The sequence below is a fragment of the Heterodontus francisci genome, chromosome 5, assembly GCF_036365525.1.
Source record: "Heterodontus francisci isolate sHetFra1 chromosome 5, sHetFra1.hap1, whole genome shotgun sequence".
Classification (NCBI taxonomy): Eukaryota; Metazoa; Chordata; class Chondrichthyes; order Heterodontiformes; family Heterodontidae; genus Heterodontus; species Heterodontus francisci.
In genome coordinates this window covers 9,391,637-9,416,461 of record NC_090375.1, presented here as the reverse complement: position 1 = coordinate 9,416,461, position 24,825 = coordinate 9,391,637, and the positions used below count along the sequence as shown (strand labels likewise).

Here is a 24,825-nt window from a genome sequence, read left to right as displayed (position 1 = left end):
TTAGCTGCAAAAATAATTCAGCAAGTGATTTAAAGGTCACGAGAGATAAACACAAGCAAACTATAAAACCATCATAAAGGCGAAACAAAAGATACTACAAAGGTCAGACATATCAATGTAGCATTTATTAATACTGAGCAGAATGGACCACCAGATACACAATCAACTTATAAAAATATCAAACCAATCAACTAATATATCAACAACTGAAAACAAAAGTAATTTGAGGTGATTTACATATATTAAGAATTGTCAACAATCAGATTTTTTTTACATACCATAGACTTGTGATGTAAAGTCAAACAGAAATAAGGACTGATGCACATTTGTAGAAACCTCCAAGACTAACTTATGAACAAGTTCTATCCCAGCAGAATCAACCCCTGTGACACAGTTATTAGTTTAACAGGTCCCATTCAGAAAAATGCATGTTCCACAATGTTAAAAATCAAGAAAAGTGTGATTTTAAACAACAGTTTCACCACAGATAGGTAACAGCAAAGCATCCAATTATCAAAACGTCCAATGTTTAAAAAAAAAACTAAAACTAAAACATTAAAAAAAATGACATGTTGCAAATCATAGAAACTGTGTATTTCAGTTAATGACAGGTCCTACCTGGCAGGAATCTCCCAAGTAGTTTGGTGGACATGAGCACACTTCCACATTAGTAGCTGGACTTCCAGTTCCAGAAACTGAGGCTTCCTCAAGCTGAACTTGACCAAGGGAAAGGCGTTGTGTTTGTGAGTAATAAAGAGCTCTAATTTGTAGTTCTTCCAAATTGCTCAACAATAGCATGAAGTCTTCCCTGGTTACTGGGGTATTGATGACAGCATGCCGAAAATTATCCTGTTAATATAACAGAAGACTAGTACTATATTTTTAATTGAACTTTTAAACATTTTTCTAATATTCTACTTGGTATTATATGAAGAATGTTTTACAAGGATGATACCAAAAGTGAGAGGTTATAAATATCGGGACTGAACAGGTTGGGGGCTCCTTTCTCTCGAAAAGAGAAGGCTGAGGGTCTAAGAGAGTTCCTTAAAATTATGAAAGGGATTTGATAGGGTAGACCTAGAGATGTTTCCATTTGTGGGGGACACCAAAACTAGAGGCCAAAACTAAGACTAATAAATCCAATAGGGAATTCAAATGAAACTTTTTATGCAGAGTGGTGAGAACTTTTTAAAAATTCATTTATAGGATATGAATGTCACCGACAAAGCCAGCATTTATTGCCCATCCCTAACTGCCCTTGAGAAGGTGGTGGTAAGCTACCTTCTTGAACCACTATAGTCCATGTGGTGTAGGTACACCCGATGTGTTGTTAGGGAGGGAGTTCCAAGTTTTTGACCCATTAACAGTGAAGGAACAGTGATATATTTCCAAGTCAGGATGGTGTGCAACTTAGAAGGGAACTTGCAGGTGGTGGTATTCCCTTGTATCTGCTGCCTTTATTGTCCTTCTAAGCAGTAGAAATTGCAGGTTGGGTGCTGTTGAAGGGGCCTTGGCAAATTGCTGCAGTGCATCTTGTACATGGTACACACTACTGCCACTGTGCACCTGTGGCAGAGGGGGTGCCGATCAAATGGGCTGCTTTGTCCTAGTGTCGAGCTTCTTGAGTGTTGTTGGAGCTGCAAACATTCAACCAAGTGGAGAGTATTTCATCACACTCCTGACTTGTGCCTTGAAGATGGTGGACAGGCTTTGGGGAGCCAGGAGGTGAGTTACTCACTACAGGATTCCCAGCCTCTGACCTGCTCTTGTAGCCACAGTATTTATATGGCTGTTCCAGTTAAGTGTCTGGTCAATGGTGACCCATGATGTTGATGGTAATGCCATTGAACATCAGCAGCAGATGGTTAGATTCTCTCTTGCTGGAGATGATCATTGCCTCGCACTTCTATGGCCGAATGTAACTTGCCACTTATCAGCCCAAGTCTGAATGTTGTCCAGGTCTTGCTACATGAAGGCACGGACTATTTCAGTATCCGAAAAGCTGTGAATGGCATTGAACACTGTGCAATCATTAACAATCAGCCCCACCTCTGATCTTATGATGGAGGGAAGGCCATTGGTGAAGCAGCTGAAGATGGAAACCGAGGAGCTCCTGTAGCTATCGTTACCACATGAAGTAGTTGAAGTGAATGGGATGCATTTAATGGGAAGCTAGATAAGCACATGAGGGAGATAAGAATAGAAGGATATGTTGATATGATGAGATGAAGTAGAACGGAGGTGGTTTGTGTGCAACATTATCAACGGAATAGATCTGTTGGACCAAATGACCTGTTTCTGTGCTGTAAAATTCTACGTTATTTTTATTAAGTATAATGATAGAGTATCAAACTATCATCAATAATATTATGCTTACCTCTAGAAGCTGGACCCGTCCGTGGTAAACTCGATCTGGAAGTGGATTCCGTGGATCAAAATATACAACGGTCATTTGCTCACCCTTAAAATGCAAAAGTCTATATTTACCTGACGAAAAGTCTCAATTTTTTAATATTGTTTGTATATTCATTATTGTGTAATTTTTTTAAAATTCAAAGTATTAACAATTCTATCTTCAGACTACTTGAATGGCACATGAGGAAGTTGACAGAATATTGGAGAACCGGGTAGGTCTCACTCTGCTCAGCTACAGCTTCACTGATCTCGTCAGGCTCCACTTGGGCCCTTCTGGAGACCAATCTAACTATCCCACTGGCCATTCCGAGATCCATGGATACACTTCACCAGGCCCCAAATGCCGGGAAAGCAGCACTCCTAGTGTTGGGAATTAATGTTAACACTGGCCAGGTAAGGAGTGGTTCTTTCTGGATTCCAGCCATAACTTGGTCTGGAGTTTGCAAGAATGCCAAATTTTCTCAGTTATTGTGTGGAACAGTGTAGCTTGTTTCGAATTTAAAAGGGTTAAAGTAACCTTGCAAGGTTAATTTTGAGCAAAATACTGCTGCTGCAACTGACCATATGCATATTACAATTCTCTTACTGATTTCATTTGTATGTTGTGAGTATACTTTGGATCATAGGACAGGAGAAGGCCATTCAGCCCCTTTGAGCCTTTTCTGCCATTCAATTAGATCATGGCTGTTCTGTATCTTAACTCTATTTACATGCCTTGTTTCCATAACCCTTGATAACCTTACCCAACAAAAATATATCAATCTCAGTTTTGACATTTTCAATTAACCCCCAGCTTCTTTATTAATTATTTATTTATTTTATTTATTTAAATTTCTTGAGAGAGAGTGTTGCAGATTTCAACTGAAACCTGACACCACCCCAGAACAGCACAGCTGTAATTTTAACGTTCTGCCCCCTTATTCTGGACAAGCCCCACCAGAGGAAATAGTTTCTCTCCTCCCATCCTATCAAATCCTTTCATAATCTTAATTATGCATTTTGGGAGGACTAACAAGGCAAGGGAATGTAAAATGGATGGTAGGACCCTAGGAAGTACAGAAGGTCAGAGGGACCTTGGTGTACTTGTCCATAGATCACTGAAGACAGCAGCACAGGTAGATAATGTGGTTAGGAAGGTATATAGGATACTTGCCTTTATTAGCCGAGGCACAGAGTATAGGAGCAGGGAGATTATGATGGAGCTGTATAAAACGCTAGTTAGGCCACAGCTGGAGTACTGTGTACAGTTCTGGGCATCACACTATAGGAAAGATGTAATTGCACTGGAGTGGGTGCAGTGGAGATTCACCAGGATATTGCCTGGGCTGGAGCATTTCAGCTATGAAGAGAGACTGAAAGGCTAGGGTTGTTTTCCTTAAGAGCAGAGAAGGCTGAGGGGGGGGACATGATTGAGGTATACAAAATTATGAGGGCCATTGATAGGTTAGATAGAAAGAAACTTTTTCCCTTAGCGGAGGGGTCAATAACCAGGGGGCATAGATTTAAGGTAAGGGGCAGGAGGTTTTGAGGGGATTTGAGGAATAATGTTTTCACCCAGAGGGTGGTTGGAATCTGGAACGCACTGCCTGAAGAGGTGGTAGAGGCAGGAACCCTCACAACATTTAACAAGTATTTATATGTGCACTTGAAACGCCATAGCACGCAAAGCTACGGGCCAAGTGCTGGAAAATGGGATTAGAATAGTTAGGTGGTTGATGGCCGGCATGGACAAGATGGGCCGAAGGGCCTGTTTCTGTGCTATATAACTCTATGACTATCTCAATTAAATCACCTCTTCATCTTCTATACTTGAGAGACTACAAGCCTAGTCTGTGCAACCTGTCCTTGTAATTTAACCCTCTAAGCCCCAGTATATTTCCAGTGAATCTGTGCTGCACTCTCTTCAAGGTTAATATATCCTTCCTGAGGTACCCAAAACTGAATGTAGTGGGAAAACTGCACTTTAATGTCCCTTCTGTAATCAGGTCATATATCTGTACGATCTACTAACTCGACATTACTTATATCCTCCATTTCCTCATATTTAAAGAGTGGTACTCACTCTCAATTCAACATCAGATTTTTTCTCTAGTAAAGTCATCCCCTCACTTGGTAAGCCAAAGGATTTTATTTGATATGTCAGGAAGCCACCATATGATGAGACCTGAAGGAAAACAGATGTAAAGTTATTTTTAAATCAGTGTTGAAGCAATTGAGAATTGAGGGCTATTAACCTACGAGCTGAGGAGGTTAAAGGGTGACTCGGTAGACGTCTTCAAAATTATGTAGGATTCTGAGTATGATTCTGAACAATGATATTGTTTGCAGTGGTCAGCACGATGCTAGGGAGAGAGGGAATGAATTGAAGCTAATCACAAATAGCATTTAAGGGCAGGTTAGAAAGAAAAATCTGGATACAGATTGCAGTTAACAGATGTAACTGTGTCACAAATTTCTGCTGAAGCAGAATCTATAAAGCATTTTAAAAGGAAATTAAATAGATGCTTGATAAAGAAGATTGTTAAAGGATATGGGGAATGAGTCATAGAGCGGGATTAGACTAGGTAGTTCAAGTGGAGAATAACGGAAATGCCTGTAACATTTTATGATTCTATATTGAGATTTCACGGCCAAATATTTCACCCACCTTGTCTCCCAGATAGGACTCTGGGGCTAGCCAGTATAAATCACGAATAATATCAGGTAGCTCTTGGACATCAGCTACGACAGTATTACTCCGTTGGTTATAAACAATAGGAATGCTTTGCTTACTTCCCATGAATAAATTCCACTTCTTCATTTGCATATGCTAAAAGAAAGTACAAATGTAAACTGCAACCTCAAAACTAAATCAACAATTAAAAACTGTACTATTCTTGTGTGAAATTGGTGCATTTTTATATATTAGCTGATTGTTTGATAAGTTTTTTTGTTGTGAACTAAGTCGTAATTTGTTAGCTTGACCGATTACTAGCTCACAGTTCCATATTACAAAATGATAGAGGTACTGGAGGTGCAAAGATGATTGACTCAGATGATACCCAAACTGAGAGGAAAGATTAAACAGGCTGGACCCCTTTTGTCTAGAAAGGAGAGGCTGAGTGGTTTAAGATCATTACAAGGTTTGATAGGGTAGATATAGAGAAGCTTCCACTTGTGGGGTGAGACCAAAACTAGGATCCGTAAATATAAGATAGTCACTAATGAATCCAATAGGGACTTCAGGAGAAACCTCTTCACCCAGAGAGTGGTTAGAATGTAGAACTCACTACCACACTGGAATGGTTGAGGCGAGTAGCATAGACGTATTTAAGGGGAAGCTAGATCAACAAATAAGGTAGAAAGAAATAGAAGGATATACTAATAGGTTGAGATAAAGTAGGGTCGGAGGAGGCTTGTGTGGAGCATAAACAACAGGATAGGCCAGTTGGGCTGAATAGCCTGTTTCTGTGCTGTACATTTATGCAATTCTATGTAATGCAATACTCTACAGATCAAACAGAACTGACTTGGAAATATATCACCGTTCTTTCCCTGTTTCCAGGTCAAAATCCTGGAACTCCCCCCCCACCCCCCCCCCCCTCCCTCCCCGCAACAGCACTGTGGGGGTACCTACACCCCAAGGACTGCAGCAGTTCAAGAAGGCAGCTCACCACCATCTTCTCAAGGGACTATTAAGGATCTACAATAAATGCTGGTCTTGCCAGAGGTGCCCTCATTCCATCAACAAATATTTTAAAAGGCACATGGGGTCTAAAAACTGGCCATTAACCTCTAGCTCCAGTGTAAAAATCCAATTAAAACAAACGCTGGAAGTTTTTTTGAATGGTATGGTCCTAGGTGAAGTCAGGTTGGAAATATTTTCTACCTATGCCCCACCAGGCATAAGTCCACAGCACACTAGAATCTCATTTGGATCAGCTACAGGTCAGAGGCTGGGAATTCTGTAGTGCGTGTCTCACCACCTATCTCCCCAAAGCCTGTCCACCATCTACAAGGCATAAGTCAGGAGCTCGATGGAATACTCTCTAACTGCTTGATGAGTGCAGCTCAACAACATTCAAAAAGCTCGATACCATTCAGGACAAAGCAGTCCTCCATTAAAATAAACATGGGAAACTTCCAGACTCGTGTATTAGAATTGCCAATTCTCAAGGATTATCCTGGAGTGTCCTGGAATTAAAGACTATTCTCTATGACACTGCTACGAGCAACGCCCAGGAGAAAAATCATCAGAGCATCACAAGAACACAACACAAGAAACAGGAGCAGGAGTAGACCATATGGCCTGTCGAGCCTGCTCCACCATTCAAAATGATTGTGGCTGATCTTTGGGCTTCAACTCAACTTTCCCACCCGCTCCCCATATCCCTTGGTTTCCCAAGAGACCAAAAATCTGTCTATCCCAGCCTAAATATACTCAATGATGGAGCATTGAGAATTAGAGGTAGAGAATTTCAAAGATTCACAACCCTTTGAGTGAAGTAATTTCTCCTAATCTCAGTCCTAAATGATCGGCCCCTTATCCTGAGACTGTGCCCCTGTGTTTTAGAATCCCCAACGAGTGGAAACAATCTGTCTACTCCATCAAGCCCTTTTAGAATCTTGTATGTTTCAGGGAGAGCATCTCCTGTTCTTCTAAACTCCAGAGAATATAGTCCCAATTTACTCAGCCTCTCATCATCGGACAACCCCCTCTTCCCAGGGTCCAATCTTTATAAACATGTAGTTCTTTTTTTAAAGGAATTAATTTGAACACTTTTTTAATTTATTATTTATAAAAATGTTGTGCATTGGGGCATGTTTGATTGGATGGGCAGCCAATCAGGTAATGAACAAATAAGAACAGAAAATTCTAGAACTGCTCAATAGGTCTGGCAACTTCTATGGAGAAACAAAGTTGTCATTTGAGATCTGATGCAAGGTTACAGACCTGAAACGCTTGTTGGAATTTTTCTGAGGTAGCAGATATCCTGCCGCTGGGGCCGAAAGTGGGAGGTGCCCCCGCTTCAGCGGGTGGTGGAACCTGGGGCTGCATTTTGCGCCAATTAAGCGGCTGCCGGCGGGGCTGCTATCCTATCAAGGATGGCGGGCCAAGCAGAGGACCAGCAGATCAGCAGCGCCACTGCTAGTAGTGATCATTGCTGGGGCTGCAGCTGCAGGGAGAGGGCGTCTCAATGGCTGAGCACCCTCAAAGAAGGGTAAAGAGGGTTGGGGTAGCCAGGGCCTACAGGCAGGCCTTAGCGAATGGGGGGGGAGGGGGATCACAGTGGGCCGCCGATGCCATTGCTGCGGGAGCAGTCATTGCCGCTGGGGGTGGGGTGGGGGTCCCTCAGTGGGCCATAGTGTGCCTCTAAAGGAGGGCCCTCCCACCGGAGCCCCCTGGGAGGTCACTAGGTTTCACTGGGTGGTCTCCCCACACAACAGTGGGCCCTCCCGACGAAGTAAAAATGCCCGTGGCGGCAGGAAGTAGCCCTTAATTGACCATTTAAGTGGCTCAATTGGGCTCCGGGCAAGTGGCTCATCTGCCAGCTTTCCTGCTGCTGTCAAAATACCATTTTGCCAGCCCATACCCTAAGGGCTAGTAAAATTCAGCCCATTAACTCTGCCACTCCACGGATGCTGCCTGACCTGCTGTGTATTTCCAACATTTTCTGTTTTTATTTCAGCTTTCCAGCATCCACAGTATTTTACTTTTTATTAGCAGATAATGAAGAATCTATTCACTTTCCAGTTGGCTGTAGGAAGGCAGGGCACCACTAAGATGGACAAGTCAGGTGACCAATGGCAGGGCTGTGGGGTGGGACAGTTGGAAGCAGGAGGCCATGTGATGGCATCCTGAGGAATATGCCCAACCAGAGTTGGCAACTTAATATGTTTATAGACCTGAAATATTTCCAATACCAATTCTTAAATAAAAAGGTGATTGGTTGTCTAATTACAATACTTACTTCAGACCTAAACCAAATAATAGGAGGAAATTCAAAAATTGGGGACTCGTATTGTTTCACTCACTTTAGTCCTGGACCTTTTGGAGCTTTGACACTGATTTGTTACTCCAAAGCAAAAACAACTTGTGCAACCTTTGGGATTGGCTGTATCCAGGTGAAACGAGCCAGGTCGACAGATATCACACTGTGCACCGATAACATTCTCCTAAATGGTTAAAGCAAAAAGATTTGAATTTTGTATAAATGTCATTTTTCAGTTTGAATGTTATGTTTGAGTCACTCTGAGGCAACAGAACTGTATTTCAATACTCAGCAGGTCTGGCAGCATCTGTGGAGAGAGAAAAACGGAGTTAACGTTTTAGCTTGATGACCTTTCATCAACATTCTGATGAAAGGTCAGCGATCTGAAATGTTAACTCTGTTTCTCTCTCCACAGATGCTGTCAGGCCTGCTGAGTATTTTCAGCATTTACTGCTTATATTTCAGATTTCCAATATCTGCAGTATTTTGCTTTTGGAACTGTATTTTAACATCTTTAAATGCACAACTGGTAGAGATTAAAGGGAGAAAAGTTTTAATAAACATGCCAAAAATCTATCACTCAATATGCCATCTGAGTAATCCCACAACCAAAGCTACCCTGAGAACCACTGATGTTAGAGATCTACATGCCCCCACCTCATCTCGAACAAGCGCGAGGAGGAGCTCATGAATTGCTTTGTCACTAAGATTCAGACCATCCCTCCCAATCCCTCACCCAGCAAGCCAAACACCTCCGCCAGCCCTGAACCTGCCTCTTTTGCCTAACTTCTCTCCTATCTCCCCATCCCACACACCCACTCCGAGCTTATCTTGGCCACGAGACCAAACTCCTGCTCTTTCAATCCCACTTACCTATCAACCCATCCGGCATTAGTTCATAGGAACAGGAGGAGGCCATTCAGCCCCTCAAGACTGTTCTACCATTCGATAAGATAATTCCTCATCTGTATCTTAACTCCATCCAGCTGGATTGGTTCCATAATTCCTTAATATCTTTACCCAACAAAAATCAATCAATCTCAATTTTGAAATTTTGTATTGACCCCATCCCCCCCAGCCTCAATAGCTCCTGGTCTCCCAGTATCCCAAGTTTAAAATTCTCACGCACATGTTTAAATTTCTTCATGGCCTAGCCCTTTCCTATCGCTGTAGCTTCCTTCTAGCCGAGCCATCTCCCAGACTCAGGTCTCTGGTGAAACTCCCCCACCTCTCTACCTTCAGTGGCCGAAGCTCCATGCCCTGGAGCTCTCTCCCTCCTTAAAATCTACCTCTTTAACCAAACGTTGGTCATATCTCCTAACATCTTCTCTCAGGTTCACTGTCATCATTTGATTGCAACTCTGCAAAGGAGCCCAAATACAGAAATCACTGAAAACTAGTGCCCAGGTACAAAAAATAAATAAAACAGGCTAATGTGATTATATGGACCTAGAAAAGAATAACTGCCGTAGTTAACTGTTCATCTGTGTCAAGGTGAAACAGAACAGTTTTGTAATGCCACAAGTTTCCCAAGGTTTTTGTAAGAAACAATTTATTTCACTTATCACCCATTAGAATTTCAATAGCAAGACACTCAGTTATTTAAGCAGCACTGAAAAGAAAAATGTAGTCACTTTGTTAAATTTAATAGTATTTCCAGACAACTATTTCATTTACCAAGTATGTACTAAGTGTATGATATCAGTCTTTTAAAATTTTCGAAAAATATTACACTATTAACTCGCCACATGGTTGGTTTAGGTGAATAGTATAGATGTATTTTAGAGGGAAACTAGAAAACACATGAGGGAGTAGGAAATAGAAGGATATGGTGGTAGGGTTAGATGAAAAAGGGTGGGGAGGAGGCTCACGTGGAGCATGAAGACCGTCCTAGACCAGTTGGGCTGAATGGCCAGTTTCTGTGCTGTCATGACTATGCAATACTATGGGCTGGATTTTACCAGCCCCTCGACGTCGTGGATTGTGACAGGGAGGCCCGTAAAATGCTTGCGGAAGCGGCCTGCCATTACCCACGATGCTGAGAAGGTCCCGCCACATATTATCGGCGGTGGCGAGGCCTTGGTGCAGCCCCCCTTGCCACTAGGTGGTGGGGCCTTCATTTTCATTTGCAAATTCATTAAAACAGAATGAAAATTGCCTTACCTGCACCCAGCGGCCGTAAAATTATTGTGGGACGGGCGCCAGGAGCAGGTAAGACAATTTTCATTCTTACGGAGTTCCAAAGGCGAGACACTGATGGAGAAGGGCGGAGGATTGAAATGATCAGGACAGGGGGGAGGTGAGCAGGAAAAACAATATTCATTAGCTGTGGGGATGGTGGGAGGGGGTTGAAGGGAAAATGTGGTGAGGTTGCGGAGGAACGTTCATGCTGGGACTAAAATATATTTCCATCAGATCGGACAGTAAAAATACCATTGTGGAGGTTGGGAAAGGGCCCACATCTTTTAATGTTTTATTTGCATGACATGAATAAGAGGTAAGCCATTTAGGACTGAGATGAGGAGGGATTTCTTCACCCAGAGAGTGGTGAACCTGTGGAATTCTCTACCACAGAAAGCAGTTGAGGCCAAATCATTAAATATATTCAAGAAAGAGTTCTGAGGGCTAAAGGGATCATGGGATACGGGGAGAAAGTGGGAACAGGGTCCTGAATTTGGATTATCAGCCATGATCGTATTGAATGGCGGTGCAGGCTCGAAGGGCCAAATGGTCTACTCCTGCTCCTATTTTTCTATGTTTCTATGGGTGTTGTGACAACACTTTGAAAATCTAAATTTACCTGAAAGGCTTGAAGCCCTTTAAAAATGGTGCCGGCGCCGTACGCCGTTGCTGAGGATGCAGCAGCCGACCCTTCTACGTCTTCCGGGGTGGCTGATCAGCTCCCTCCATTTAAATGAGCCCCCCCGTGAAATATCACAGGGCTCAGCGGCAGAGCTTCCGCGTGAGAAGGCCGCCGAGTACAAAGCATGCACCGCAAAGTGCAGCGCACTAACGAAATTCAGCCCTATGTAATGGAATGTTGGCCTTTATCTCAAGGGGGCTGGCATACAAACTGACGTAGGTTTTGCCATAGCTATATAAAGCTCTGGTTAGACTGCATCTGTGCTCAGTTCTGAGCACTGCACCTCAGGAAGGATAGATTGGCCTTGGAGGTGGTGCCACACAGATTCACCAGAATGATACTGGGGCTAAAAGGGTTAAATTATCAGGACAGCTTGGCTTGTATTCCCTTCTATATAGATTAAGGGGAGATCTAATTGAGGTGTTAAGATTGAAGGGGTTGACAGAGTAGATAGAGAGAAACTATTTCCTCTGGTAGGGGAAGTCCAGAACAAAGGGACAAGGTCTTAAATTTTTTTTTTAATTTGTTCATGGAATGTGGGCATGCTAGCTAGGCCAGCATTTATTGCCCATCCCTTGAGAAGATGCTGGTGAGCTGCCTTCTTAAACCACTGCAGTCCTTGGGGTGTAGATACATCCACGGTGCTGTTAAGGAGAGAGTTCCAGGATTTTGACCCAGCAACAGTGAAGGAACGGCGATATAGTTCCAAGTCAGGATATTGTGTGGCTTGGAGGGTAACTTGCAGGTGGTGGTATTCCCATGTATCTGCTGCCCTTGTCCTTCTAGGTGGTAGAGGTCGTGGATTTGGAAGGTTCTCCTGACTTGTGCCTTGTAGATGGTGGATAGGCTTTGGGGAGTCAGGTGAGTTACTCGCCACAGTATTCCTAGCCTCTGACCTGCTCTTGTCACCATGGTATTTATATGGCTACTCCAGTTCAGTTTCTGGTCAATGGTAACCCCCAGGATGTTGATAGTGGGGGGTTCAGCAATCGTAATGCCGTTGAATGTCAAGGGGAGATGGTTAGATTTTCTCTTGTTGGAGATCATAAGATCATAAGAACTAGGAGCAGGAGTAGGCCGTCCGGCCCCTCGAGCCTGCTCCGCCATTCAATAAGATCATGGCTGATCTTTTCGTGGACTCAGATCCACTTACCCGCGCTCTCACCATATCCCTCAATTCCTTTATTGTTCAAAAAGATATCTACCTTAGCTTTAAAAAAACGTTTACTGAAGAAGCGTCAACTACTTCACTGGGCAAGGAATTCCATAGATTAACAACCCTCTGGGTGAAGAAGTTCCTTCTTAATTCAGTCCTAAATCTGCTCCCTCTAATCTTGAGGCTATGCCCTCCCCTCTTCAGTCTCTCCTCATAAGCCAACCCCCTCAACTCCGGAATCAACCTAGTGAACCTCCTCTGCACCCTCTCCAGTGCCAGTACATCCTTTCTCAAATAAGGAGACCAAAACTGCACACAGTACTCCAGGTGCGGCCTCACCAGTACCTTATACAGCTGCAACATAACCTCTCTGCTTTTAAACTCAATCCCTTTAGCAATGAAGGACAAAATTCCATTTGCCTTCCTAATTACTTGCTGTACCTGCAGACCAACCTTCTGCGATTCATGCACAAGGACACCCAGGTCCCTCTGCATAGCAGCATGCTGCAACTTTTTACCATTCAAGTAATAATCCTTTTTACTGTTACTCCTACCGAAATGAATGACTTCACATTTATTAACATTGTATTCCATCTGCCAGACCTTTGCCCACTCACTCAATGTATCTATGTTCCTCTGCAAAGTTTCACAGTCATCTGCACACTTTGCTCTGGTCATTTCCTGGCATTTGAGTGTCATAAATGTTACTTGCCACTTATCAGCCCAAGCCTGGATATTGTCCAGGTCTTGCTGCATATGGATATGGACATGGACTGCTTCGGTATCTGAGGGGTCACGAATCATCAGCGAACATCCCCACTTCTGACTTTATAATGGAGGGAAGGTCATTGATGAAGCAGCTGAAGATGGTCAGGCCTAGGACACTACTCTGAGGAACTCCTGCATGATGTCCTGGGACTGAGACGATTGACCTCCAACAAGCACAACCATCTTCCTTTGTGCTAGATATGACTCCAACTAGTGGAGAGTTTTCCCCTTGATTCCCATTGACTCCAGTTTTGCTAGGGCTCCTTGCTGCCCTGATGTCAAGGGCAGTCACTCTCATCTCACCTCTGGAGTTCAGCTCTTTTGTCCCTGTTTTGACCAAGGCTATAATGAGGTCATGAGCTCAGTGGCCCTGGCGGAATCCAAACTGAGTGTCAGTGAGTAGGTTATTGCTGAGCAATTGCCGCTTGATGGCACTGTCAACGAACCCTTCCATCACTTTGCTGATGATGTAGAGTAGACTGACAGGGCGGTAATTGGCCTGGTTGGATTTGTCCTGCTTTTTGTGCACAGGACATACCTGGGCAATTTTCCACATTGCCGGGTAGATGTCAATGTCGTAGCTGTACTGGAACAGCTTGGCTAGGAGTGTGGCTAGTTCTGGAGCTCAAGTCTTCAGTACTATTAGAGTTAGGCCGTTCAGGATGTCAGGAAGCACTTCTTCACACAAAGGGTAATGAAAATCTGGAACTCTCTCCCCTAAAAAACTGTTGAGGCTTGGGGGTGGTGGGGGAGGGGGGTCAATCAAAAATTTCAAAACGGAGGTTGGTAGATTTTTGTTGGATAAGGTTATTAAGGGTTACAGAAACATGGTGGGTAGACAGAGTTATGATACAGATCACCCATGATCTAATTAAATGGCAGAATAGACTTGAGGGGCTAACTGGCCTCCTCCTGTTCCTGTGTTCCTAAATGCTTTGGAACTTTTTTTTAAAATTGAAGGAGCTATATAAATGCAAGTTATTCTGAAATATTTCTGCTTGGTCAGGTTTTCAAAGAACATTCCAATATCATAATATAGGTTTGCATACTTTCAAGATTGTCTTTAACATTTCCTTCTGTACACTACCTTCATGCCTTGAAATTGAAGTGTGTAGATATTATTCTTGAAATGCTTAAAATGTTCCTATGCAATTCCTAATTATAAAGCACTAGTTAAGTCTCAGCTGCAGTGTTATGTTCAATTCCAGGCACTACGCTTTAGAAAGAATTACAGGTCTTGGAGAGGGTGCAGAGGAGATTGACTAGAATGGGTCCAGGGACAAGGGACTTCAGTGACATGGAGAGACTGGAGAAACTGGAATTTAATAGAGGTGTTCAAAATCATGAACAGTTGAGACTAGTTGGACAGCTCCTTCAAAGAGCTGACACAGGATTGATGGGCCGAATGACCTCCTTCTGTGCTGTATCGTTCTATGATTCGAGACTGACATTGTAATGTTGCCTCTTTCCCTTGCCCCTGCTTGGCATCTCTCCCAATGGTCAGCCAGGTTAAGATCTGAAACTCTGCTGTTGATGAATGGCAGACATGACCTATTACTGTAAAATGCCATAAAAGTCTGATCAATTTGAGGAGCAGTTATTCGAAACAAAGATGACATTTATGACATGGTTCTATATTGATCTACAGCCTGCTCTTGCAGAGGGTGCAGAGGAGATTGACAAGAATGGTACCAGGGATGAAGAACTTCAGTTATGTGGAGAGATTGGAGAAGCTAGGATTGTTCTACTTAGAGGAGAGAAAGTTAAGAGGAGATTTAATAGAGGTGTTCAAAATTATAGGGGTGAAAGGTGAGGTTGATAGAGTAAATAAGGAGAAACTGTTTCCACTGGAAGGGGGGTCAGTAACCAGAGGGAACAGATTTAAGATAATTGGCAAAAGTGAATACACTGCCTGAAGGAATCACAGAATCAGAGTCAATATTAACTTTCAAAAGGGAATCGGATAAATACTTGAAAAGAAAAAAATTGGAAGGGCGATGGGGAAAGAGTGGGGAAGTGGGATTAATTGGATAGCTCTTTCAAAGAGACAGCACAGAACAACGACTGAGTGGCCTCTTCCTGTGTTGCATGATTCTATGAATATGAGAAAATTATGGCATATAATAATTTCTCTTTGTTTGCAATTTAATGACAACTGTTCCCTTAGAAAATTGTTAAAACACCTTAATACTGACCTTGCAAAGACATTGTCCAGTAACGGGATCACACACATTCGGCTGTGTTGCTTTCCGGTTACAGTTACAGGGAACACAGTCTGGGTAACGGGAGTAGCCAACGGAACACCGGTCACACTGACGGCCCGTTACTTTTGATTTGCATCTAAACGAAAAAAGTACATGAAATTAAACTGCTCACAGCAAGTCTATGAAGTACATTTCTGCCTAAAATATTTTGACTCTTGTTTTTTTTAAAATCAATATTTTGAATATATTAGTCTTTAAATAAATATTGTAACTTTTAAAGTTAAGAATCCAAATGGCTGATTTTAACTCTGTTATTTTCCCCAAGGTCTCATTCTTTTGGGCCTCCTTATCTCGAGAGACAATGGATACGCGCCTGGAGGTGGTCAGTGGTTTGTGAAGCAGCGCCTGGAGTGGCTATAAAGGCCAATTCTGGAGTGACAGGCTCTTCCACAGGTGCTGCAGAGAAATTTGTTTGTTGGGGCTGTTGCACAGTTGGCTCTCCCCTTGCGCCTCTGTCTTTTTTCCTGCCAACTACTAAGTCTCTTCGACTCGCCACAATTTAGCCCTGTCTTTATGGCTGCCCGCCAGCTCTGGCGAATGCTGGCAACTGACTCCCACGACTTGTGATCAATGTCACACGATTTCATGTCGCGTTTGCAGACGTCTTTATAACGGAGACATGGACGGCCGGTGGGTCTGATACCAGTGGCGAGCTCGCTGTACAATGTGTCTTTGGGGATCCTGCCATCTTCCATGCGGCTCACATGGCCAAGCCATCTCAAGCGCCGCTGACTCAGTAGTGTGTATAAGCTGGGGATGTTGGCCGCTTCAAGGACTTCTGTGTTGGAGATATAGTCCTGCCACCTGATGCCAAGTATTCTCCGAAGGCAGCGAAGATGGAATGAATTGAGACGTCGCTCTTGGCTGGCATACGTTGTCCAGGCCTCGCTGCCGTAGAGCAAGGTACTGAGGACACAGGCCTGATACACTCGGACTTTTGTGTTCCGTGTCAGTGCGCCATTTTCCCACACTCTCTTGGCCAGTCTGAACATAGCAGTGGAAGCCTTACCCATGTGCTTGTTGATTTCTGCATCTAGAGACAGGTTACTGGTGATAGTTGAGCCTAGGTCTCATTACTGCATGCAAATCAGGGTTTTATGATGCATATAAAGAAAGACTACAGTTATATAGCAACTTTCACAATCTCAGGACATCACAAAGTGCTTCACAAATACTGGAGTACTTTTCAAATATTGTCACCATTATAATGGCTTTAGTGGTGCTAGTTGGGCGGAAAATATGGGTCAGGACACTGTGGAGAACTCCTGCCCTTCTTCAAAATAGTGCCATGAGATCTGAGAAAGCAGAATGGGCCTATACTGTCCGGACTTCAGAAGAATCAAAGGTGATCTCATTAAAACATATAAGATTCTGAAGGGGCTTAGCAGGGTAGATGCTGAGAAGATGGTTTCTCCTGGCTGGAGCGTCTAGAACTAGGGATCATTGTCTCAGGATAAGGGATTGGCCATTTAGAACGGAGATGAGGAGGAATTTCTTCACTCAAATGGCTATGAATCTAAAGAATTCTCTATCCCAGAGGGCTATGGATGCTCAGTCATTGACTATATTCAAAGCTGAGATTGATAGATTTTTGGACTCTAAGGGGATCAAGGGATATGGGGATGGGGCTGGGAATTGTAGCTCAGGTAGAAGATCAACCATGATCTAACTGAACGGCAGAGCAGGGTTGAAGTGCTATACTCCTACTTCTTATGTTTTATGTCTCGGTTTAACTACTCATCCTAAAGACACTGTCTTCAACAGTGCAGCACTCCCTCAGTACTGCACTGAGGGTATGATCCTGGACTATACTCAAGTCTCTAGAGTGGGACTTGAGCTCACAACCTTCTGACTACTCTGAGAGTGTTACCTACTGAGCCACAGCTGACACCTATTAAATGACTATAATAGTTTGAAGATCTAACGGATATAAGAAAGGCAATGTTGTAAACTAATCAAGCAAATCATAATATTAAAAATAGCTTCAAAATACTTCAAGCATAATTTCAGGAATAAGCTATTGATTATCCCATTCACTGATGAAGGAATATCAGGAAATGGAACTATTAAAGGATTCATACAAACATATGAATTAGGAGCAGGAGTAGGCCACTCGGCTCCTCGAGCCTGCTCCGCCATTCAGTAAGTTGATGGCTGAACTGATTACTCCACATTTCCACCTACCCCCAATAACCTTCCACCCCCTTGCTTATCAAGAATCTATCTACCTCTGCCTTAAAAATACTCAAAAACTCTGCTTCCACCGTCTTTTAAGGAAGAGAATTCCAAGGACTCACGACCCTCAGAGAAAAAATTTCTCCTCATCTCTGTTTTAAATGGGTGACCCCTTATTTTTAAACAGTGACCCCTAGTTTTAGATTCTCTCACAGGGGAAACATCCTTTCCACATTCACCCTGTCAAGACCCCTCAGGATCTTATATGTTTCAATCAGGTCACCTCTTACTCTTCTAAATTCCAGCAGATACAAGCCTAGCCTGTCCAATCTATCCTCGTAAGACAGCCTGCCCATTCCAGGTATTAGTCTAGTAAACCTTCTCTGTACTGTACAGATGTACCATTTCAGGTCAGTGACCTTTCATCAGAAATTCTGAAACGTTAACTCTGCTTCTCTCTCCATAGATGCTGCCTGACCTGCTGAGTATTTCCAGCACTTTCTGTTTTTATTATATATTCCTTACAGGACTTGGTGTCAAATTTAGTTGTGAAAGGCTGTGGGACATTTTACTACATTAAAGAGGCTGCATAAATGCAAGTTGTTGTTGTTTGTTGCTAGCTATTTCAGAGAAGACAATGAGAAGTAGAGTCATAGAGTTTTTCAGCACAGAAACAGGCCCTTCTGCCCATCGTGTCCATGCTGGCCATCAAGCACCTATCTATTCTAATCCCATTTTCCAGCACTTGACCCATAGCCTTGTATGCAATGACGTTTCAAGCACTCACCTAAAGTAAGAGCATCGTTCAGTGAAGCCCTACTTACCGACACTGCCCAGTTTGTCGGTTGCAGTCTGGGTTTGCAGGTTTAACGATTCCTTCTCGTGAGCAGTTGCACTTTTCACAGCCTACCAAAGGATGGTAACTGAAGGTCTGTTTTTCACATGCCTCACACGAAGGCTTAACAGTTTGAGGTGGACAGATGCATCGACCTGTGACCTCATCACACAGGCGCCTGCCACAGTTGCAAGCTGAAGATGAAACAAAAATGCAAGAGGTTTGCTTCTTTTTTTACCCCAAACTAAATCTTTTTTAGTTTAGCAAGTAAGATGTTGAATTGACGCAAAAAAAGGTAATACATCAAATCAAAATTATACCAAATAGCACAGATGTGATTTGGTAACACATATTCTTTAACAAAAATCTAAAAATTAATTACATATGTCATTACTACGTATAAGTTCTGTACGTTCTGTATGTTGAATACAGGCCATTCAGCCCAACCAGTTCATGCTTGCCCATCATTGCTATCTATATGGTGTGGAGAGGCCGAGTACTTTTCTATTAGCATTAGGTCTTGGGTAGATTGGTTCGGAGAGAAAGGGATCTGGTCTTCTCTGGTTATTGTTACCAAAAGCTGACCAGACCCTTCAAAATATTGACTACTGGCTGTGCATTCAGCCTGCTACTGTGCCAAAGATGGGGCTGAATTTTCCCAGCCCTGCAGAGGCAATTTTGGAGGTGGGGAGCCAGTGTGGAAATTTTGATGGAATCACGTTGGCTGGGCTTCACAACATGTTTTTGCCTCCGTGCGCTCCAAGTGGCGATGGCTACCTGCCCAGCCGTGGCAGGTAGTCAATTATGAAACTTACTAGGGCAATCAGCCCCTATTCTAGTAATGGATTGAAATTTTCCCGATGGCACATTGGGCCCCACTGTGTCAGGAGCCCGGCAGTGCAGCAGAGGTGACTTCACAGCAGGAGGTCCGAGATGCAAAACAATTGAGGCCTTTTTAAAATTTGCAATGCTTGAGTCTCCCCAACCAGAAGACATGCCACTGTAGCCACTTCATAGAGAATGTTATCTCTGTTAATATAGTACCTAGTGCAGTGGCAGCCACTTCCCCTCCTACTGAAGGCACCTCCATGGCACCGCCACCACATTGTGAACTAGGCCGACAACCCTAAATACGGGTCATGCTGAATGGACCTCCTGACGTTGGAACCTGGCCGCTGTCCTTAATTGGGGCTTCTTCATTAGCCACCTCAGAGAAGATTGGGACTGATGTCCTGCCATGGCCACTTCCAGGTTTTCAGACTGGAATTGAGGTTGACCGGGATTGGGAAAATCCGGCCCCATAATGTTATATGATCATGTGAAAATTGGAATTGGATAAATATCTAAAAAGGAAAATTTTGCAGTGCTATGAGGTATGAGCAGGATGTGTGGGACTAATTGGATAGCTCTTGCAAAGAGCCAACACAGGCACAATGGGCAGAATGGCCCCTTTCTGTGCTGTGTCATTCTATAATGCTATAATCACAGCATTGGAGGAGGGGAGGCAGAGCTTACAGCAATAGACAATAGGTTTACACTGGTATGGTTTTGCTGCTGTGTCTCCTGGCTTTGCTACAACTGCCTCAATATAAGGGATGCTCAATACTGGATATTGCTTGTGCCTATGACAATTTCAGTCCAAAAATGGAACATAAATTTATAAATCGATAGAATTTATCATGCCTTGTTAAGTTGCCAAAATGTATGAAAGTTTCTAATACAATTCTCCTGTCAGATTACTGTGCAATTGTATAAATGCCAACTTACGTCGGCAATTGGGAAACATATAACAGCCAGTGGCACATCTCTCACATCGACGTCCAATAACATTTGGCCGGCAGGAACACTGGCCTCCAAAGGGACTGCATGCAGGGCTCGTGGCACCTTCTCCATCACATTGGCAGGGTAGAGCTCCATTATTGTAGAATGCCACTAGTGATTTAGCAGAGTCCATACAGAATCTGGATGATGTAGCTGGACTGAAAAAGAGAATTACATAGAATTTACAGCACAGATCTATGTCCATGTTTATGCTCCACCCACCTTACTTTATCTCACCCCATCAGCATAACCTTCTATTCCTTTCTCCCTCAAGTACTCATCTAGCTGCAATTTAAATGCATCTATGCTATTCGCCTCAACCACTCCTTGTGGTAGCAAAGTATATATCCAATTCCTTTTTAAAAGTTCTACATTCTAGCTACGCTGTGGGTAAAGAAGTTTCTCCTGAATTTTTTATTGGATTTATTAGTGACTATCTTATATTTAGGTACCCTAGTTTTGGACTTCCCCACAAGTGAAAATATTTTCTTTACATCTATCCTAACAAGGGCGGCACAGTGGCGCAGTGGTTAGCACCGCAGCCTCACAGCTCCAGCGACCCGGGTTCAATTCTGGGTACTGTCTGTGTGGAGTTTGCAAGTTCTCCCTGTGTCTGCGTGGGTTTCCTCCGGGTGCTCCGGTTTCCTCCCACCGCCAAAGACTTGCAGGTGATAGGTAAATTGGCTGTTATAAATTGCCCCTAGTGTAGGTAGGTGGTAGGGCATATGGGATTACTGTGGGTTTAGTATAGATGGGTGGTTGTTGGTCGGCACAGACTCGGTGGGCCGAAGGGCCTGTTTCAGTGCTGTATCTCTTTAAAAAAAACTCCTTCAGGCTTTTAAACAACTCTATTAAGTCACCCTTCTCTTTTCTAGAGAAAAGAGCCCCAGCCTGTTCAGTGTTTCCTGATAATTGTAATCCTTTGGTTTTGATATCATCCCTGCAAATCCTCTAGATAGGCAAGCTTGTTTGGGACACAGTGGTGCAATGATAATGTCACTGAATTTGTAAGCTAGACAACTAGGTTAATGCCTTGGAGATATGGGTTCAAATCCCACAGCTGCTAGTGGAATTTAAATACAATTATTTAAAAGCTAGTCTCAGTAATAGTGCCATGAAACTATCATTGATTGTTGTAAAAACCCATCTGGTTCACTAATGTCCTTCAGGGAATGAAATCCATTGTCCTTACCTGGTCTGACCTACATGTGACTCCAAAACCACAGTGAAGTGATTGGCTATTAACTGTCCTCTGAAAGGGCCCTGCAAGCCACTCAGTTGTCAAGGGTAATTAGGGATGGACAACAAATCCTTGCTTGTCAGTGATGCCCACAACCCATGAAAGAATTTTTAAAAATCCTTCTTCCACCTTCTCCAGTATCCTTGATTCCTCCAAACCCTTTTTGTAATATGGAGACCAGAACTGTTCACAGTACTCTACAGAAAGTGTTAAAGCCTCATATTATCAGCAAATGTTTTATTTTAGGTATTTTTACCTAGATACATGAATATCAGTCATAGCTAAGTTGGTAGCACTCTTGCCTGTGAGTCAGAGGTTGTGCATTCACAGTCCCATCCCAGAGACTTGAGCACAGAAATCTAGGCTAAGACTCCAGGGTAGTGCTGGAGCTGTTGTTTTTTGGATGAGATGTTAAACTGAGACCTCGTCTGCCCTCTCAGGTGGATGTAAAGGTACTATTTCAAGTTTTCTTTGGTGTATTAGGCCATATTTACAATTCAATCAACATCACAAACATTATCTGGCCATTATCACATTGCTATTTATTGGAGCTGGCTGTGTGCAAATTGGCTACTCCATTTCCTACTTTATAAGTACACTTCAAAAATATGTCTGTAAAGCATTTTGGGATGTCCTGTTTTGTGAAAGGTGCTATATAAATTCACGACTTTCTTTATTTCACCATAATACCAAGATAATAGTAATTATGAATGTTGAGTATTTGATTTTAATTTTAGTTTTCCTTCTTTTGTTTTGGTAATTCTCTTCATCCTTGTATGGTAATTCCATCTCAATCTCTGGCCAAGAAGGCAAAAGGATCCTGGGTTTTCCTGATGCTATTTTCTCATTGGCCATGAGCATGTGAAATAGAGAGGCACAGGTGCTTCATTACATGACTGCTTTCCTCACGCTGTTGCTAATTTACAGGGTACAATCTATCCAATTGACCTTAGCTATGCTATCCTGAGTAGAAAAATACTGCAAGTGCCACAAGTACTGGATCATTGAATCATCTAGCACAGGAGGCGGCCATTCGGCCTATTCTGCCTATCCCTGTTCTTTGAAAGAGCTATCCAATTAGTCCCATTTCTTCCTGCTTCTTTCCCATAGTCCTGCAAATGCTCAAAGCCCTGTTGTGAGGCTCCAAAATTTTCTGTTTTTGTTTCACATTTTCAGTATCTGTAGCATTTTGCTTTTTACCTCAAAATATTTCAGAATCACAGAATCGTTACAGCACAGGAGGAGGCCACTCGGCCCACTGCGTCCGCACCAACTCTCTGAAAGGGCAATTCCCTCAGTTCTATTCCCCTGCCTTCTCCCCATAACCCTGCACATTCTTCCTTTTCATATAACTGTTTAATTCCCTTTTGAATGCTTCAATTGAACCTGCCTCCACCATCTGGAAGGCAGTGCATTCCAGACCTTAACCACTTGCTGCAGGAAAAAGTTTTTCCTCATGTCACTTTTGCTTCTCTTACCAAATACTTTAAATCTGTGCCCTCTCGTTCTCGATCCTTTCACGAATGGGAACAGTTTCGCTCTATGTACTCTGTCCAGACCCCTCATGATTTTGAATACCTCTATCAAATCACCTCTCAGCCTTCTCTTCTCCAAGGAAAACAGTCCTAATTTCTCCAATCTATTTTCATAACTGAAATTCCTCATCCCTGGAACCATTCTTGTGAATCTTTTCTGTACTCTCTCCAATGCCCTCACGTCTTTCCTCAAGTGCGGTGCCCAGAATTGGATGCAATAGTCCAGCTGAGGCTGAACAAGTGTCTTATACAAGTTCAACATAACTTCCTTGCTCTTGTAATCTATGCCTCTATTAATAATGCCCAGGATACTGTATGCTTTACTAACTGCTCTCTCAACCTGTCCTGTCACCTTTAATGACTTATGCACATTGTCATGCAGACCCCCCACCTACCAAGAATGAGGCATATTAATTTTGTCATGTGAACATTGATTTGAAAACTGTTGATGAAGTGATGAAAGGACTTGTTTTAAAAAATTGCTGGACACTTGGCTGGAAGACATTTACATACCAATAGGGGCAAAAGAGGTTATTGCCCTTATCCATTTAACCTACAATGGACTTTGAGCACAAGACATTGAAGGCAGGTTAAGTGCATTCCAGGCCCTGCTAAGATGATACAATCTACAGAGCCAAGGCATGGTCAGACCAGCTAGTCACATGAATAACCTGCTTGGCAACCAGGGTTTTTCTGAATTGGACAAACAGTTTGAAGAGACTCTTGGACTGAAGACCTCTCCTGTCTGTCTGCTCCAATCTGTTTCTCACGGAACTCCAAATCCACTGAAGACACATGAACCCCAAGAGAGAAAAGTCTCCTACAGTGAACAAGGTTTAAGAAAAATACTGGGCCCCAACGAAAAGCAAGATCTACCTACAATCAAGGACTCTACAGTGAACTCGAAGAACCGTAATAAAAGCCCTTCAGATATTGCTTCACACTTTTCCACTTTATTTATTCTGCTCTGTCCTGTCTCTATCTGCATGTGTGTAGCATGTATGCATGCTAGCATGGGCGTGTCGTGTATCTGTAGGCGTTAACCAAATGAGAGTTTAAGTTTAATTTTAATAAATTTCAACCTTTCTCTTTAAACCTGAGAAAACCTGTTTGGACTGGACTCTTCGCCTTATAATTGGAAAGCAGTGAACAAGAATTCACCAAGGGGGAAACTAACAACATGTTGTGTTTAAAATTAAACCCTGTGATGGTAAGACCAGGTGAAGGCTGAGAGAAAACCCTGGACACCTTTCTCACCTGGTCGTAATAACTTATATACCCAGGTCCCTCTGCTCCTGCACCCCCTTTAGAATTGTGCCCGTTATTCTATATTGTCTCTCCATGTTCTTCCTACCAAAATGAATTACCTCACACTTCTCTGCATTGAACTTCATCTGCCACCTGTCTGTCCATTCCACCAACTTGTCTATGTCCTTTTGAAGTTCTACATTATCCTCCTCACAGTTCACAATGCTTCCATGTTTCGTATCATCTGTAAGCTTTGAAATTGTGCCCTGTACACCAAGGTCTAGGTCATTAATATATATCAGGAAAAGCAAGAGTCTCAACACTGATCCCTGGGGAACTCCACTACAAACCTTCCTCCAGGCCATTAACCACTACTCTTAGTTTCCTGTCACACAGCCAATTTTGTATCCATGTTGCTACTATCCCTTTTATTCCATGAGCTACAAGTTTGCTCACAAGTCTGTATGTGGCACTGTATCAAATGCCTTTTGAAAGTCCATGTACATCACATCAACAGCATTGCCCTCATCAAC

At 42.9% G+C, this 24,825-nt stretch overlaps 1 protein-coding gene across 3 annotated transcripts in view; it reads right to left on the bottom strand.

The window, feature by feature from the left end:
* The window catches only part of lama3 (laminin, alpha 3), a 456,248-nt gene that overhangs the window by 124,295 nt on the left and 307,128 nt on the right, over nt 1–24,825 (bottom strand). For 2 of the 3 annotated variants that reach the window (XM_068031084.1, XM_068031085.1), the window contains exons 34-41: nt 20,216–20,427; nt 18,438–18,642; nt 15,370–15,514; nt 8,431–8,571; nt 5,063–5,224; nt 4,478–4,579; nt 2,378–2,461; nt 619–849 (exon numbers count right to left, since the gene is read on the bottom strand). In XM_068031084.1, coding sequence (XP_067887185.1) covers nt 619–849; nt 2,378–2,461; nt 4,478–4,579; nt 5,063–5,224; nt 8,431–8,571; nt 15,370–15,514; nt 18,438–18,642; nt 20,216–20,427 — 1,282 coding nt within the window. The remainder of the gene's footprint in view (nt 1–618; nt 850–2,377; nt 2,462–4,477; nt 4,580–5,062; nt 5,225–8,430; nt 8,572–15,369; nt 15,515–18,437; nt 18,643–20,215; nt 20,428–24,825) is intronic. The other variant, XM_068031086.1, reaches the window with a different exon arrangement.